The 16,643-nt window shown below is 40.3% G+C and overlaps 1 protein-coding gene across 3 annotated transcripts in view; it reads right to left on the bottom strand.

Annotated features, from left to right (window-relative positions):
- rasgrf2b (Ras protein-specific guanine nucleotide-releasing factor 2b) overlaps positions 1-16,643 on the bottom strand; it is a 115,580-nt gene that overhangs the window by 33,368 nt on the left and 65,569 nt on the right. For 2 of the 3 annotated variants that reach the window (XM_047381156.1, XM_047381157.1), the window contains exons 4-10: positions 11,784-11,873; positions 11,551-11,687; positions 7,324-7,440; positions 7,096-7,175; positions 5,097-5,290; positions 4,841-4,950; positions 4,643-4,761 (exon numbers count right to left, since the gene is read on the bottom strand). In XM_047381156.1, the coding sequence (XP_047237112.1) occupies positions 4,643-4,761; positions 4,841-4,950; positions 5,097-5,290; positions 7,096-7,175; positions 7,324-7,440; positions 11,551-11,687; positions 11,784-11,873 (847 nt within the window). Of the gene's footprint in view, positions 1-4,642; positions 4,762-4,840; positions 4,951-5,096; positions 5,291-7,095; positions 7,176-7,323; positions 7,441-10,371; positions 10,466-11,550; positions 11,688-11,783; positions 11,874-16,643 lie in introns of those variants that run through there. The other variant, XM_047381158.1, reaches the window with a different exon arrangement.

Genomic DNA, 16,643 nt, shown 5'->3' with positions numbered 1-16,643 from the left:
TTTTAAAATGAATAGGTGAACAGAGGGACAGATTCATTGGATGGATGGATGGATGGATGAACAAAAAGATAGACAGATGGTCTAAGGAATGGATGGACCAATAGGTGAGCATGTAGACATCGAAATAAGAGAATGAATCAAGAAATTTGAATCATTTTCCATAGTTTCCTAATTATATTTTTTCTAACATATCCAGACTTGGAATATCCTAAAACCAAATTCCATACTTTTTCAGACTGTGTAGGAACCATGTTTACTAAATGCCTTTCAGTGTTTGGAGAAACATTTTTTTTCTCCTTTTCACATATTAAAAACATGGACAAAACAAGAAAAAAACGAGTCTCCTCTGATGAGTCAAAGGACGGAAATATCAGCCTGATTTCCTGTCTAAGGCACTTTGCAGTATCTTTAAAGACTTGTTAATATATCCCGGTCAACAGGCACAACAGAGAGCCAAACACCCCAGGATATTCACACAGGTTCTGAAAAAATGCCAGAACAGATCACAGCTGTTTTTCACAGCACAAAATCAGACAAAAAGCTTCATTACTTCTGCCAAATTAGAAAACCTTATCTAATTTTAGTAATCTGAGTAATTTACAGTGGTTGGACAATGAAACTGAAACACGTGTCATTTTAGTGTGGGAGGTTTCATGGCTAAATTGGACCAGCCTGGTAGCCAGTCTTCATTGGTTGCACATTGCACCAGTAAGAGCAGAGTGTGAAGGTTCAATTAGCAGGGTAAGAGCACAGTTTTGCTCAAAATATTGAAATGCACACAACATTATGGTGACATACCAGAGTTCAAAAGAGGACAAATTGTTGGTGCACGTCTTGCTGGCGCATCTGTGACCAAGACAGCAAGTCTTTGTGATGTATCAAGAGCCACGGTATCCAGGGTAATGCCAGCATACCACCAAGAAGGACAAACTACATCCAACAGGATTAACTGATTAACTGCAAGGAAATCTTGGGCTGTGGACAATGTGAAACATGTATTGTTCTCTGATGAGTCCACCTTTACTGTTTTCCCCACATCCGGGAGAGTTACGGTGTGGAGAAGCCCCAAAGAAGCGTACCACCCAGACTGTTGTATGCCCAGAGTGAAGCATGGGGGTGGATCAGTGATGGTTTGGGCTGCCATATCATGGCATTCCCTTGGCCCAATACTTGTCCTAGATGGGCGCATCACTGCCAAGGACTACCGAACCATTCTTGATGACCATGTGCATCCAATGGTTCAAACATTGTATCCTGAAGGCGGTGCCGTGTATCAGGATGACAATGCACCAATACACAGAGCAAGACTGGTGAAAGATTGGTTTGATGAACATGAAAGTGAAGTTGAACATCTCCCATGGCCTGCACAGTCACCAGATCTAAATATTATTGAGCCACTTTGGGGTGTTTTGGAGGAGCGAGTCAGGAAACGTTTTCCTCCACCAGTATCACGTAGTGACCTGGCCACTATCCTGCAAGAAGAATGGCTTAAAATCCCTCTGACCACTGTGCAGGACTTGTATATGTCATTCCCAAGACGAATTGACGCTGTATTGGCCGCAAAAGGAGGCCCTACACCATACTAATAAATTATTGTGGTCTAAAACCAGGTGTTTCAGTTTCATTGTCCAAACCCTGTAGATTGTTTGTGTTAATATGAAACCTTAGGAATCTTTTATTATGTTTTTGCATTTTCAATGTCAAATTAGAGCTTCCAGGTTGAACACTAGTGTCCATATTGAATTAGTGTTAAGTCAATAAACGTATATATAATTATGGTTTTTAAAACATTATTAAGCAAGATTAAGCAACAAGTTTAACAGGTCCAAGAAGAATATCCAGACATCCAAACCCAGACTCCAACTGAATCACATCATCTGCAAAAGGCAAAGATGAGACCCTGAGCCTCCTAAACCAGACACTCTTCTCTCCATGAGAGCACCTTGAGATCTCATCCATGAACACCACAAACAGGATAGAGGACAAGAGGTAGTCCTGGCTGGGTCCAACCAGCACTGAGAAGCAAGGTCAACTTTGTGCTACGAATATGTACACAACTCTTGCTTTATATACTGGTCCTTCTCAAAATATTAGCATATTGTGATAAAGTTCATTATTTTCCATAATGTCATGATGAAAATTTAACATTCATATATTTTAGATTCATTGCACACTAACTGAAATATTTCAGGTCTTTTATTGTCTTAATACGGATGATTTTGGCATACAGCTCATGAAAACCCAAAATTCCTATCTCGCAAAATTAGCATATCATTAAAAGGGTCTCTAAACGAGCTATGAACCTAATCATCTGAATCAACGAGTTAACTCTAAACACCTGCAAAAGATTCCTGAGGCCTTTAAAACTCCCAGCCTGGTTCATCACTCAAAACTCCAATCATGGGTAAGACTGCCGACCTGACTGCTGTCCAGAAGGCCACTATTGACACCCTCAAGCAAGAGGGTAAGACACAGAAAGACATTTCTGTACGAATAGGCTGTTCCCAGAGTGCTGTATCAAGGCACCTCAGTGGAAAGTCTGTGGGAAGGAAAAAGTGTGGCAGAAAACGCTGCACAACGAGAAGAGGTGACCGGACCCTGAGGAAGATTGTGGAGAAGGGCCGATTCCAGACCTTGGGGGACCTGCGGAAGCAGTGGACTGAGTCTGGAGTAGAAACATCCAGAGCCACCGTGCACAGCCGTGTGCAGGAAATGGGCTACAGGTGCCGCATTCCCCAGGTCAAGCCACTTTTGAACCAGAAACAGCGGCAGAAGCGCCTGACCTGGGCTACAGAGAAGCAGCACTGGACTGTTGCTCAGTGGTCCAAAGTACTTTTTTCGGATGAAAGCAAATTCTGCATGTCATTCGGAAATCAAGGTGCCAGAGTCTGGAGGAAGACTGGGGAGAAGGAAATGCCAAAATGCCAGAAGTCCAGTGTCAAGTACCCACAGTCAGTGATGGTCTGGGGTTCCGTGTCAGCTGCTGGTGTTGGTCCACTGTGTTTTATCAAGGGCAGGGTCAATGCAGCTAGCTATCAGGAGATTTTGGAGCACTTCATGCTTCCATCTGCTGAAAAGCTTTATGGAGATGAAGATTTCATTTTTCAGCATGACCTGGCACCTGCTCACAGTGCCAAAACCACTGGTAAATGGTTTACTGACCATGGTATCACTGTGCTCAATTGGCCTGCCAACTCTCCTGACCTGAACCCCATAGAGAATCTGTGGGATATTGTGAAGAGAACGTTGAGAGACTCAAGACCCAACACTCTGGATGAGCTAAAGGCCGCTATCGAAGCATCCTGGGCCTCCATAAGACCTCAGCAGTGCCACAGGCTGATTGCCTCCATGCCACGCCGCATTGAAGCAGTCATTTCTGCAAAAGGATTCCCCGACCAAGTATTGAGTGCATAACTGTACATGATTATTTGAAGGTTGACGTTTATTGTATTAAAAACACTTTTCTTTTATTGGTCGGATGAAATATGCTAATTTTGTGAGATAGGAATTTTGGGTTTTCATGAGCTGTATGCCAAAATCATCCGTATTAATACAATAAAAGACCTGAAATATTTCAGTTAGTGTGCAATGAATCTAAAATATATGAATGTTAAATTTTCATCATGACATTATGGAAAATAATGAACTTTATCACAATATGCTAATATTTTGAGAAGGACCTGTATATCAGTACCATATAGCCTTTAAAAGCATGTCCAGCACACCAAAAGCTGTAACACCAGCCTCAAAATGAAGACGTTGCATTTACGACCAAGCTCCCGTGACCTCTTAGCAACTCCGCAAAGGTACACTGTTCCACACCCAAGATAAAAGTCACACTGGTCCTTTTTAAATAAAGGTTCAACAACCAGTTGAAGCCACCTTTCCTTCACCCTAGAGTGAACTTTCCAGGGCAGGGTTGTAAAGTGTCATTCCTCAGTGATTGAAACACATTCAGCCCTCTTTGCTTAAAATTGGGAAAGCGAGCCCAGCCTTCCACTTCTTTTGTCTTGTCTCCAGGCTACATGCAACATTGTCAGTGCATGTCAACCACAACAATGCCACAATGTCCACAGCCTATAACAAACTTTGTTAAATTAATGTTTGTCAAGTTTACTGATGTAATTAGAAGGATATTATTTATCAACACTGAAAATAAAGATAAACTATAAAGGAAAAACTGACTTGGTCTAAGAGTGTTATGTCGGAAACCACTGGATGCTACAAAGTTTAAACAGAAAAGGTGCATCACTTTGTTTTAAATCACATTGGAAGTAATGAGGCAAATGATTTAATTTGTGATAACTTACTAATTGCATTATTAGTCAGTTACCGTCAGTCATCTGTCAGTCAGTCAAAATGAATGAAGGACAGCAGACACAGAGGACCACCACGGCTTGACAAGGTTTGAAAGAGATCACTTTATGGGTCTGTAGGAGACCCTGTGGCGTACAGCTGTTCAACATGTGAGCCACATAGGTTTCTACATTGTTGACACCAGAGCCCAAACATTCTCTCCTACAAACAGCTGCTTATGTTCTGTTTAAGGGAAAAAGCATAAATCACAATAAACATGCAGGTTTGTTTATCAGGTAAGATACAATCTGCTGAAGCACGTTACTGTGCTCTGATGAAGACTCACCCTGTCTAACGAAGGTCTGACTGGTGTCCAGCAGGATATCGCAGCCCTCAACAATCATTCTCTCAATGGCCAGATTCTTCCGAATGTTTTCTGTGTCACTCACCTCATCGTGCATCACTCTGGACAAACACAAGTTACAAGTTATTTTTGTATTTATAATCAGTGTGCATAGGAAATGAAGAGTATTTCAGCACTTACCTAGACAATTCCTCTAGTTTGGACTTGGCAAATTCAAGACTCTTGCGCTCCACATGCTCATGAGGTGTGTGGGCCAGGAGTTCATGTAGTGTTATGATGTAACGAGGGATCTTTTGGGAGGAAAGAGCATTATGGAAAAGCAAAGTTAAGTAATAAACACCAGAATGTTTGTGGATATATTTATATATATAAATATATTTCAGTCATGCCATAGTATGTTTCTAAGCGTCAGAGTGTCTCAGTGTGTATGGTCTACCTGAAACATTGGGTATGTGAGGAAGGTCTCAAGCATTCTTCCCTCACAGGCAGCGTTGGACTCGTACTGTTTTAGCAGTTTGTCAAAGTCTCTGTTCTGCTTACAGTTGGCCAAAACCTGCAGGCTGTACTGATGATTACGCACAAACTCCTGATAGATGTTTAGCATTGGCAGCAGGATGTCGAACAGGTCAGCTGGATGCAAAAACACAAAATATAAATGTACAGCAAGCAATGAAAACCCCAATGAGCATTACCTGGGTATTATGACCGAGAATATTATGTATATATATTTCATTTTACTGTTTAGTGTGTCATACTGTCACTACGTTGTTTGCCATAATTGTGTGGGTGACAAAAGAAACTCTGGGTATCTTTAGAACAATAAAATCAATTAGAATTCTTATAATCAATGACTACTGAACTGTACAAAGATTTCATTTTTTAAAGGTTTAGTCCAATTACTTAAATTAGTTTTGTTGTTAAATGTTTGTGGGACTGTTTCTCTAGAATATGAAAAAGTAAATGGAAAAAAATAAAGACTTCCAAACACTACTGCAATATTAATGTTCCTAACTAAACTACATACAGCACATTATTTTTGAAGCTTGAAGATCCACTGCAAAATCATCTGGTGATTGTAACTTGACAGTTTTCAGCTTATTCAGCCCTGACCACTGACTGGAGGGATGAATATCAGATTTTATTTCCTTAACAGTGTACTGATCACTAACAACATTCTTCAGTGTGTAAAGTTAGCTATTTTCAATATAAGTAAGGTGCTTAAAATGAAGTCAGATAAAGCACAAAGATATAGAAGAAGCTATTTACAAGCAAATAATCTTTTACAGCATGTCATAGAAAATTATTTCATCCAGGCTGCAAAATGGTGAGAAAAAGCAAGACTTTCAGCACATAAAGGAAGATTGAATGTATTAAAGCAAAGTTTCTCTTTAGCCTTTGAGCTTTCAACCTATGTCTGTCATTGAACATGCTGAATTTTGGTTTTAGTTAAAGTAAGGATATACATTTAATAGAATATACACACTGAGGATGCTTTTTTCTATGTTAGCCACTTTAGATGCATTAATTGCTATCATAAATTGCTAAAATAAAAAACAACTAAAAACAAAATCTGTTATCATTTTCTCTTTCTTTTAAAATAACAACTCTCACAAGAGTGACATGACATCACGTGTGTTCTTAATACAAATAATTAATGATTGCTCATAGCAGGATAGCTAGAGGAAAATATTTTAATGCTGCTCCTGTTTATTCTTATAATTCTTAAAGTGAAACGGAAACTGGCTAAATCAGTATTGGCAGGTCAATAACAAAAGATCAGCAATCAGTACCTTTAATTCTTATCAATAAAGCCTATTTAATGAAAGAAGTAACCACAGTCCGGCATTCCTAAATTGTCTTTATGGTCTGAGAAGGAAAAACAAAAATATATAAAAAAAGAAAATCTACATATCTTCTTTGGTGACAAATAAGTTGTGGGTGAATAATTAGAAGATCTCATATTTTCAACAACAGTAATTGATATGAAAGATGTTTTCGATAAAAAAGTGTACATTTTGATTCTGCCTGAAAAGAAGAGTCACATCAGGTTGACAAGTTTAATTAGCATTCTCCACTTTGTTATAATTTGTCACCAGTAATTTGCTGCCACATCTGTCAGCCACCTGTCTCCAGGGTGATGCTTATCTGCTCAGGGGTCTTTTTTTAGGGGGTGAGATGGCGAGATGGCTCCTGGTCTGGATGGTTATTGTCTGTCAAGACAATGAGTCTGCTCAGTGCAGGCTGAGATAGGAACACGAGCGGTTTTGTGAATAGGGCTGAGTGACATCAACAGTGACGTCTGGACTAAATAAGAAATATTGAAGCAGAGAATCATTAAAAAGCTCAACTTCGTGTTGATTACTGCCTTCAGCGAGTGTGAACATGAAATGTGTTTGTGTGCTCTGTGCCGTATGTGAGGGCAAGTAACAGCTTACCCAGCACCAGTGTTGGCCAGTTGGCAATCCTCGCCTTCAAGCCTTGATGGAAAATCTCATGTAGGAACATGATGGTTTCACTGGGGACATATTGAACACACATCATGATATGTTTTTTTTTTCTCTAGTGTTACTGACTGAGATAAATTAATATAAAAGCATAGAAAACATTTTGGTCTATTTTTCACTTGTAAATTCTTAAACATTTTCAAACATACACTAACACACCTGTTGAGAAAGATGCTGCTCACATCGTCATGGCTGATGGGAGGTTTCTTTGAGCTGGCAGCCATTCTCAGAGGTCTAAGGAAACAGTTGACTAGGATATAGAGCTGGTGGACATACCTGTCACATACAAACACACAGGTAAAGAGAACTATGAAATGCTGGTTGCTCTAAAAGACAGTAATGTGTACTGGCGAAAATATACGCCAAAAAACTGAATGAATACTGTAGCATCGAACACGCATCATGTGGAACAGGGCTCCAAGCTGTGATGATGCACAACACCTCCGAATTGTGCAAATAGGCTGGTTGCTACTGAAAACATTTCTGGGTTCTAAGGCTGCAGTTTAAATGCAAAACACATTGGTCACCCTGACATCATATGTCACAGTGTGCAGTTTAGCAAGACCAAAGCAACAACCGGACATTGGCAGGCGCATGGTGGATGGATATATTTTGATGTAAAACTCACAGAACAAGGAAGCCCCAGCACATCTGGGGATGACAACAGCAATAATAACAGAAGGGACAGAAACAGGAACTTAAATACAACTAGAATGAAAAGAGCGGAGCAGGAGTTTGGTTCGCATTGCCGGCACTAAGTCGGACCTGTTCCCGGTGCATGTTGGACTCTGGCAGGGCTGCCCTTTGTCACCGGTCCTGTTCATAACTTTTATGGACAGGATTTCTAGACGCAGCCAAGGGCCGGAGGGGGTCTGGTTTGGGGACCAGTGGATTTCGTCTCTTCTTTTTGCAGATGACGTGTTCCTGCTGGCCCCCTCTAGCCAAGACCTACAGCATGTGCTGTGGCGGTTCGCAGCCGAGTGTGAAGCGGCTGGGATGAAGATAAGCTCCTCCAAGTCCGAGGCCATGGTACTCGACCGGAAAAGGGTGGCTTGTCCTCTTCAGGTTGGAGGGGAGTTCCTGCCTCAAGTGGAGGAGTTTAAGTATCTTGAGGTCTTGTTCACGAGTGAGGGAAGAATGGAGCGGGAGATCGACAGACGGATCGGTGCGGCTGCCGCAGTAATGGGGGCACTGTGCCGGTCCGTTGTGGTGAAGAGAGAGCTGAGCCAAAAAGCAAAGCTCTCAATTTATTGGTTGGTCTACGTTCCTACCCTCACCTATGGCCATGAACTTTGGGTCATGACCAAAAGAACAAGATCCCGGATACAAGCGGCTGAAATGAGCTTTCTCCGTAGGGTGGCCGGGCACTCCCTTAGAGATAGGGTGAGGAGCTCGGCCATCCGGGAGGGGCTCGGAGTAGAGCCGCTGCTCCTCCACATCGAGAGAAGCCAGTTGGGGTGGCTCGGGCATCTATACCGGATGCCTCCTGGACGCCTTCCTCGGGAGGTGTTCCAGGCACGTCCCACCAGGAGAAGGCCCAGGGGACGGCCCAGGACACGCTGGAGGGACTATTTCTCTCGGCTGGCCTGGGAACGCCTTGGGCTCCACCCGGAGGAACTGGAGGAAGTGTCTGAGGAGAGGGACGTCTGGGCGTCTCTGCTGAGTCTGCTGCCCCCGCGACCCGGTCCCGGATAAGCGGAAGACAACGAGTACGAGTACGAGTACGAGAATGAAAAGAACTGCATTTAAAAAAGTAAGTGCAATTAACATAACACAAACAGGCGTGGAACATGATATTACCCCTCCCTAAAGGGCGGATACCAGATGCCCCCACGAGTCCATCAAAAAAACAGAAATCAATCTAAAGCGGGTGGACGGATGGGGCCTGGCAAGAAAACAAAACAAAAACCCAAAGTGGGCGAAAGAGAGGTCGTCCCAAGGAGGCACAGGGTTCAGGCGGGCAACCGAGAGGTCATTCAAGGGAGGCACAGAGTTTAGGTGGGCGGGTTCAGAGACCTTGAGGGGGCATTGAGTAGTACAAGTTTTAGTCAGACCCCCCAGATAAGGAGCAACGGAGGCCAACTAGCCACGGAGTCATGGTACTCTGTGCTAAGCTCAATGTCTGCACTGCGCTGGAAGAGAGGTGTTGTTGTACCGCAGGCTGCTTCCCGGAGGTGGTATTGCTCACTGGTAATACCTGCTTGGAGCCCCATAACAACTGAGCCCCACCCTGTCCTCAGATCAGCACCCGTTTTTCTCAGAAAAAGAGTTATGGCCACCCCTCTTGCTTGGTCCTTTTTCTGGTCTGGTCGTTGTGTGACGTTATGTGGTTGTGCAGGACTAAAGCGGCAACAGAACATAAGCAGGTGCATGGTGGATGGATATATTTTAATTTGAAACTCACAGAACAATGAAAGAAGCACAGGAATCCAGGGATGACAATAGTGATGACAACAGAGGACCCAACAATGGAGGGCCGGAAAACACGTTCAAATGGTCATGGATGTCATGCAGACTGTGTGGCAGTGCTATAGTGCAAAGGGAGCCTAATGGTAAAATTTAGTTATTACAAGTTTAACTTTGATGTATGTACTTCCTTCTATCTCTTCAAAATCTGCAGTTTGACCTAAGTATATTTTGCATTAGATATATAATATAAGTCAAACATTCTGACTAGAAATAAACAGCTTAGTTTAAAGGACCAGTTATGTTCCATGAAAACAGTATTAACGTTTTTGGTATCAATACTAATAAAATATGCCTGAAATGTCTTCTGGTTAGATATTTGATTTCCATGAGGTTTTAAATTTTGCTGTTGTTGTAACAGATAGCAGTACTAGTTTGACATTAAAGTATAGACATTAAAAGTCCTAAATAGCAATATGATGTAAGATTTAAACAGGATTGTAGTGCACAAATGTAATACAATATAATAAACTGTAAACACTGGACCAAAAAACTACTACAATTTAAAAGCACTTGGACATCATCATTAACAGGGGTTTGCATGAACCTAAAATGAATTCAACCAGCTCCAACAACAGCTTTTGGTTTTGTTGCAAATAAACTGCTAGACTAAAAATGTGATTAATGAAAAAGAGAGAAGTCATCTATTGCAACTGGTATTTCTATCACAAGATATTACATTAATGTTTGTGTTAGTTTATAAAGCACTGAATGTTGTTGATCTGGTGTGAATTAGATCACCTGAGATGTCCATGAGTCCCTGTCTCCATGACCAGAACTAAACAAGAGGAGGCAGCATCTAGTTTCTGTGTTCTGGAACCAACTTCCTGAAAACCTAGGATGTGCAGAAATGATTTTGCCTTTAAAACAGAACTGAATCAAGAATATTCTTTACTTTTAACCCCTTTAAATTGCAGAGTGTATGAAAAGTGCTATGCAAATACACTTGCATTGCCTACAGTTATCAGATGGTTTACTACCGAATTTAAATCGGTTCTGCAATGATGAGCTTTTGGTGCAACTGTTTAGGGTTTTTTCATCTGACAGGGAATGAACAGCTGTTTCAAGTTTAGAACAAAAAAAGGTAGACAGGATTTTTTTTAAAACAGCATGAGTTTGCTAGGGAGCATCTTGTTGTTTGATTAGTTAACTTGTTTCAAGATACTGAGAGAGCAATGATAGCAAAAGGAGCATATGGATAACCGATGCCTCCTGGTCAGTCTTACAATCTGAGGCGGAAACAGTTCATCAGGTCCAGATTTAGTATTGCCCATAAAAATTCAGTCAGTTGCCATCCTGAATATCGTGAGTGATCACTCATCGAGCTCCATTTATAAGACATTCCCCAGGGCAGGAGATCTGATTTTAATAAATGGGTGGGTCACCAGACTGGCAACCATCTTAACAAAAAAATATATGTTGAACTCTGGACAAAAATACATAATGTGCATAATTAAAAAAGAAAATCAGCAAAATATGTAAATGATAAATGAAGCTAAAGTTGGTCTCATGACATTTTGCTGTATTTTAAGCTGTTTATTTTAAAGTTTTATAGTGTTTCATTATTATTAAGATTTAAACATCTAGTTTTTCCTTCTCCTTTCTTGTTTTTTATTAAAAGCATTCCAGGTAGCGAGTTCTATCACTCATTCTTAATTATTAAGTAGCACCTTATATTTTTATGATATTAACCTATATTAGTTCATATAATAGGCAGGTTGAGAGCTATTAAATCTTGTGTGCATGTTGTACTCCTGCAAATTTGACTAATTCAAATATGTAAAATTAAATCTAAGGTAAAAATACATTTAACGAGCCACCAAATTGTTATCACACTATCCCCATAGGGAGATAACTATGCCTACGTGACAATGTAGATACAGATTGTGCTGTTGCTCGAGGCATAATGTATTTACATACTCTGTTTCTGCTTCCACCATGTTGAAGACAATCTGGTTCCTTTTCCTCATGCTCTCAGCATGAGGAGAGCAAATGTAGTCCTGGACAATGATTTTCCACTTCCTGCGACACAGCCAGCCCCGCATGAAACTCTGAACCTGCGGATGGAAATGTTTACAGATGCACAGATCTCAAAGGTATATTCGCATGTGAAAAATAAGAAATACAACTAATAATATAATAATAATATTTACCTTTTTGATCTTTTTGATATCAGGGTCTTCATTCTCATGGTAGACATGATAAGGCCGCATCCGCTCTTTAGTTTTGTTTAAAGCCACAATCTTTTCAAAGAAAAGATTTCAGTTTACATTCAGAACATTACAGTCAAGTAAGCAACAGATTCACAGTCATTTTCATCATTTATTAACTAAGATATTTATTTACATGCAAATGTAATTCCAGAGTAATATTTAATCTAAGAAATCAGGGTGCTCCATTTTTACTTCCAGCTAATTGCCTAAACATTATGTGATCAATTAGTGTGCTCAAAGAATTGCCAGTGTGTTTTCAGCAGATACCAGTCAGATTTTCTAATATCTGGAAACCTAGCGCCTCCATTCACAAAAGGGACAGAAGCAGGAATAGTAGCTCTTTCTGTCTCACGGTAAGCAAATTCTGGCTTTCATTTGCTCGGAGAGACACAGGGAACATCATACTGCCATGCTTTAAATGACCTATGGAAAGCATATGGGATCCATCATGTCATATTTGCACAATATAGTTTTAATTTTACAGAAAAAAACAAGCAATTTAGCCATTCGTTTTGTATTTGTATGAAAGAAAGTTAAGAAAAGCAGAACATTACTACATTTAGTTCATTCTGTCAGTATAACAAATAAAGCGCCCTCCACACTTATTGGCACCTCTTGTTAAGATGAGAAAAAAGACATGAAGTTTGCAACTGCATAAAGTCACATTTAAGATGTCAATATTAATCCAACCTTTCACTTGAGTACATTTATTCAGTGAGAGAAAATCCAATATTAAGAAATAATTACTTTTATAAAATCACTGGTGATAACTCCTTTTGGCACCCTTGCTGTTGATAGTTTGTACAACCCTGTTTTCTCAACAAAACAACACATTTTCTTCTTGACCAACATTACGCAAGTTTGATGCATACAGCCAGAGATATATTTCCCTTCTACTTTTGCCACAATCTCTGTAGATCAAACCAGATGTCCTCTCTTGTACTTTCTTCTCTTCAGCTCACTCCACAGGTTTTGTTTAGGAATTATGTTTTAGGACTGCAGTAATAATAGAAGAACGTGTATTTTGTGCCTGGTTAACCCTTGTGTTAATTTAGTCATGAGTTCTGGATTGTCTGTTAAAAAGCCCAGTCAAGACCCATGTTCAGATACTGGTATTTTACAAAGTTCAAAGTTCATAATGCCAAGCAATCTAATCAGGTTCTCAAGGCCTTTGGAAAAGAAACAGTCCCAATACAGATCCTTCTCCAGGGATGCCAAAAATGTAAAGGGTGTTGCAGATAACAAATGAGGAGAGGCTTTAAGCTAAACTGGCTGCAGCATTGAAAGATACGCTTCACTGATTTACTGACTGCAGAGCCACCTGTTTCTTTCTAGTTTCTAGTGGAAACGCTTCTGAAATAAAACCAAACACATTTTCGGCCACCCTTCTTTATCTTCATTTTCCTAGTCACCAGAGTTATCGTGCATATTTTAGCAAAGATGAGCCAGTCTGTCAAATCTTAGAGTAACACTGGCTAGTTTGTTGAAATAATTATGAATACAGAGCAACACAAACACAAAAGAACACAAACAAACAAATAAACAAAAACAACTCTGTTTTAATGAGATGGACAACCAGCTGCACATTGCCTCTTAAATTCTAATCCTTTTTTCATGAGCAGCTCCATTAAACATGCATATGTTTTCTATTGCAAAATAACTTTTATCAACTTTATTTAGTATCAACCAGCATCCCTGAATCCATGCAAAGAGATTCACCACAACAACATGCATTAGAGGGAAATAGCACACTTGTTGCTCAAAGGGAGATTTACAAGTGCAAGTGTGTTATTTTTTTTCAAAGACAAGATTGCACATGTGAGCTGGGTGTTTAGATAAGCGATTACTGACACAAATGAGCAGAGACCAAATTGGAAACAACATCCAAGCTTTGATTTATGGAGAGTTTACCAGCTCCCCCATTGAGCAAACAGAATCCCGTGTGAACAATCGGTGCTCGCAGCAGAATTACATTTTTAAACAAGTCCCTAACATTAGGAATAACTTTGGAGTTCCTTCTGGTTATGTCTGGGCCATATGTGCTTTTTGCATCATAAAAGGTAAGGAAACTCATTTAAAATCGTCCTTTTTGTTCAGCAAAAACATCTGATTTAGTCGATAAACTTCAAGGGAAATAAAACCCAAAAGGGGTGATCTTTGTTAAATCATTTTAGTCAGTCTTTTCAGCAGTTACTCAGATTCAATGGAAAATGATTATTTATACTTAGAAAAATGTTGTTATCCAGGAAAAGGGTAACAAAAACATGCATCTGAAAGATTACAGACTGAAAAAATTGTCTATACTATCAGTGCTATGACAGACAAATGTGCTTTAAATTTCATTTCTATGTTTAGATCTTAAAGAGTCACTATACTAAGCTACATCTTGTAAAATAACTCCTAAAATTATGTTTTGTCCAAAAAACAACAAAGCTTTATATAACAAATAAACACCTAAAAATTGAGATTGTGTCTTACAGACCTTTGTTCTCCTGAACTACAAGTAAATCTTTACTTTATAGCACACAACTTTAAATTTAACAATGAGATAGACTCTGATCAAATCTTTTCATTTTGATTTTTAAGGTATTTGAAAATGTTGCATTTTTTAATTCTATAATCAGTGGTGTAATGCATTGTAAACTGACCAAGCATAACATTATGATCAGTGACAGGTGAAGTGAACGTTTCTTCTTTATCATGGCACCTGTTGAGTTTGACAAGCAGTCAAACTGTAATGGCTAGATGATTTGGTCAGAACATCCAACTCTTGTGCGGTCTTACCAGTCTGCAGTGTTCTGTATTTATGAAAAGGGTCCAAGGTAGGAACAACGATGAATCAGCAATAGGCTCATTCGTGCTGGATGGGAGAGAAGGCTGGCCCATATGGTTCAATCCAACGTACAAGCTATTATAACTGAAACTGCTGATGAAATTAATGCTGGTTTTGATACCAAAGTGACAGAGTGTAAAGTGCATTTTGTTGAATATGGAGGTGCATAGATTACCAAAGACCAGTCAGGGTGCCAAAGCGGACCACTGTCCACGACTAAAAGCTGTAGTCGTGAGCAATCAGAATCAGACCTGGACCACGAGGTATGAAAGAAGGTGCACTGGCCTGAGTTTAAGGCATTCATCTCCAGATTTCCAACATCTCAAACTAATTTAGCACCTGTGGGATGTGTCTTGCAGGCTGTAAGGTGTAAGGCTGTAAGGTGCAGGCTGTAAGGATCTGGTGCTAACATTGTTGTGCCAGATACTACAGCTCACATTCAGGGGTCCAGTGGAGCCCTTTATTGAACAGATAAGGCTGGTTTGGCAAATATTATGTATGATTGCTGGATGGTATTAGCCAGTGATTTCATCCGTTTGTTTAAAGATTTACTTCATTGTACTCATTTAAAGAATCAATGTTGGGTTTCAGTTGGAATTTTTAGCCCTAATTTACAGCAGCATATCTGCTGTTTGCTCAGGTTTGCTGACCTTTTGGTGGCGGTCGAAAGATAACGAACAAAGCTCAGTGCAAATGCAGTTGTCATGATCTGCCTTTGATGGTATGGGTTTGAGCTCCTAGTCTGTTTTCCCTACATTCTTCAGTTGCTGTTATTCTAGTTCATGTTTAGATTCATCAATTTATCCTTGTGTTTAGATGTTTTAGTTTGTATTTCCTTATAAGTCTGGTTCCTCCATATTTATGCTCTTTAGTTTCATTGTTTGGCTGCACGGTGGCGCAGTTGGTAGCACTGTTGCCTTGCAGCAAGAAGGTCCTGGGTTTGATTCCTGGCCGGGGGTCTTTCTGCATGGAGTTTGCATGTTCTCCCCGTGCATGCGTGGGTTCTCACCGGGTACTCCGGCTTCCTCCCACAGTCCAAAGACATGCCTGTTAGGTTAATTGGTCACTCTAAATTGACCTTAGGTGTATGAATGAGTGTGTGCATGGTTGTTTGTGTGTTGCCCTGTGACGGACTGGCGACCTGTCCAGGGTGTACCCCGCCTCTCGCCCATAGACTGCTGGAGATAGGCACCAGCTCCCCCGCGACCCACTATGGAATAAGCGGTAGAAAATGACTGAGTTTCATTGTTTACTTATTCCTGTGCACTTAGAGGTTTTGTTGTTTCCCTGCGCTCCCTGATTGGTGTTTGTTAATCACTCTCTCGGTGGCCTTCCACCGGCTGCTTCTCATTCCCTTCCATTTCGTTCTCTCAGTTCATTGGTCGATTCTCCACGGCCCTCAGTATTTGTACTCTCTGGTTTCATTGTTCTCCACTGGTTCCTCCAGAAAACTACCCTGCAAATCTTCCCTGCCCATGTTGTGTGCCCTGCCCTCTTTTTGTAATCCTATTGTTGGTTATTATTATTAAACAACTCTTCTACTCAACATGCGACTACTCTCTGCTTTGTACCTTGGTCCAACCCCAAACCAGCAATTATATGACAGCAGTCTTTGCAACAATTGCTCACAATGAGGCTGTATCTGTATGTTTGATTTTCCTAATCGTTGCAACATCTTTTCTTACAATCCTGTCCAAAACATTTTATTTCTTTGCTGGCTTCTAACAGTTTTTTTTATTGTTTTAATTGTTTGAAATGTGCAAAAGCAATATTTTTGCAGGTTTTGACCAGCAGTTTATTTGAAAATACTTGTTTGGGCAAAAGCATTTGGTCAACAAAATAAGGTTCACAACACATGATTTCTGCCAGTCATCCTGTTGTTATTTTATCATAAGAACTCTTTGAATACAGTCTTTCAAAGCTTTTTGGGGACGCTTATAGTTTACTAAGTCTAAATGCCACTATCG

This window comes from Girardinichthys multiradiatus, chromosome 12 (assembly GCF_021462225.1).
Source record: "Girardinichthys multiradiatus isolate DD_20200921_A chromosome 12, DD_fGirMul_XY1, whole genome shotgun sequence".
Classification (NCBI taxonomy): domain Eukaryota; kingdom Metazoa; phylum Chordata; class Actinopteri; order Cyprinodontiformes; family Goodeidae; genus Girardinichthys; species Girardinichthys multiradiatus.
This window is presented reverse-complemented; position numbering and strand designations above follow the sequence as displayed.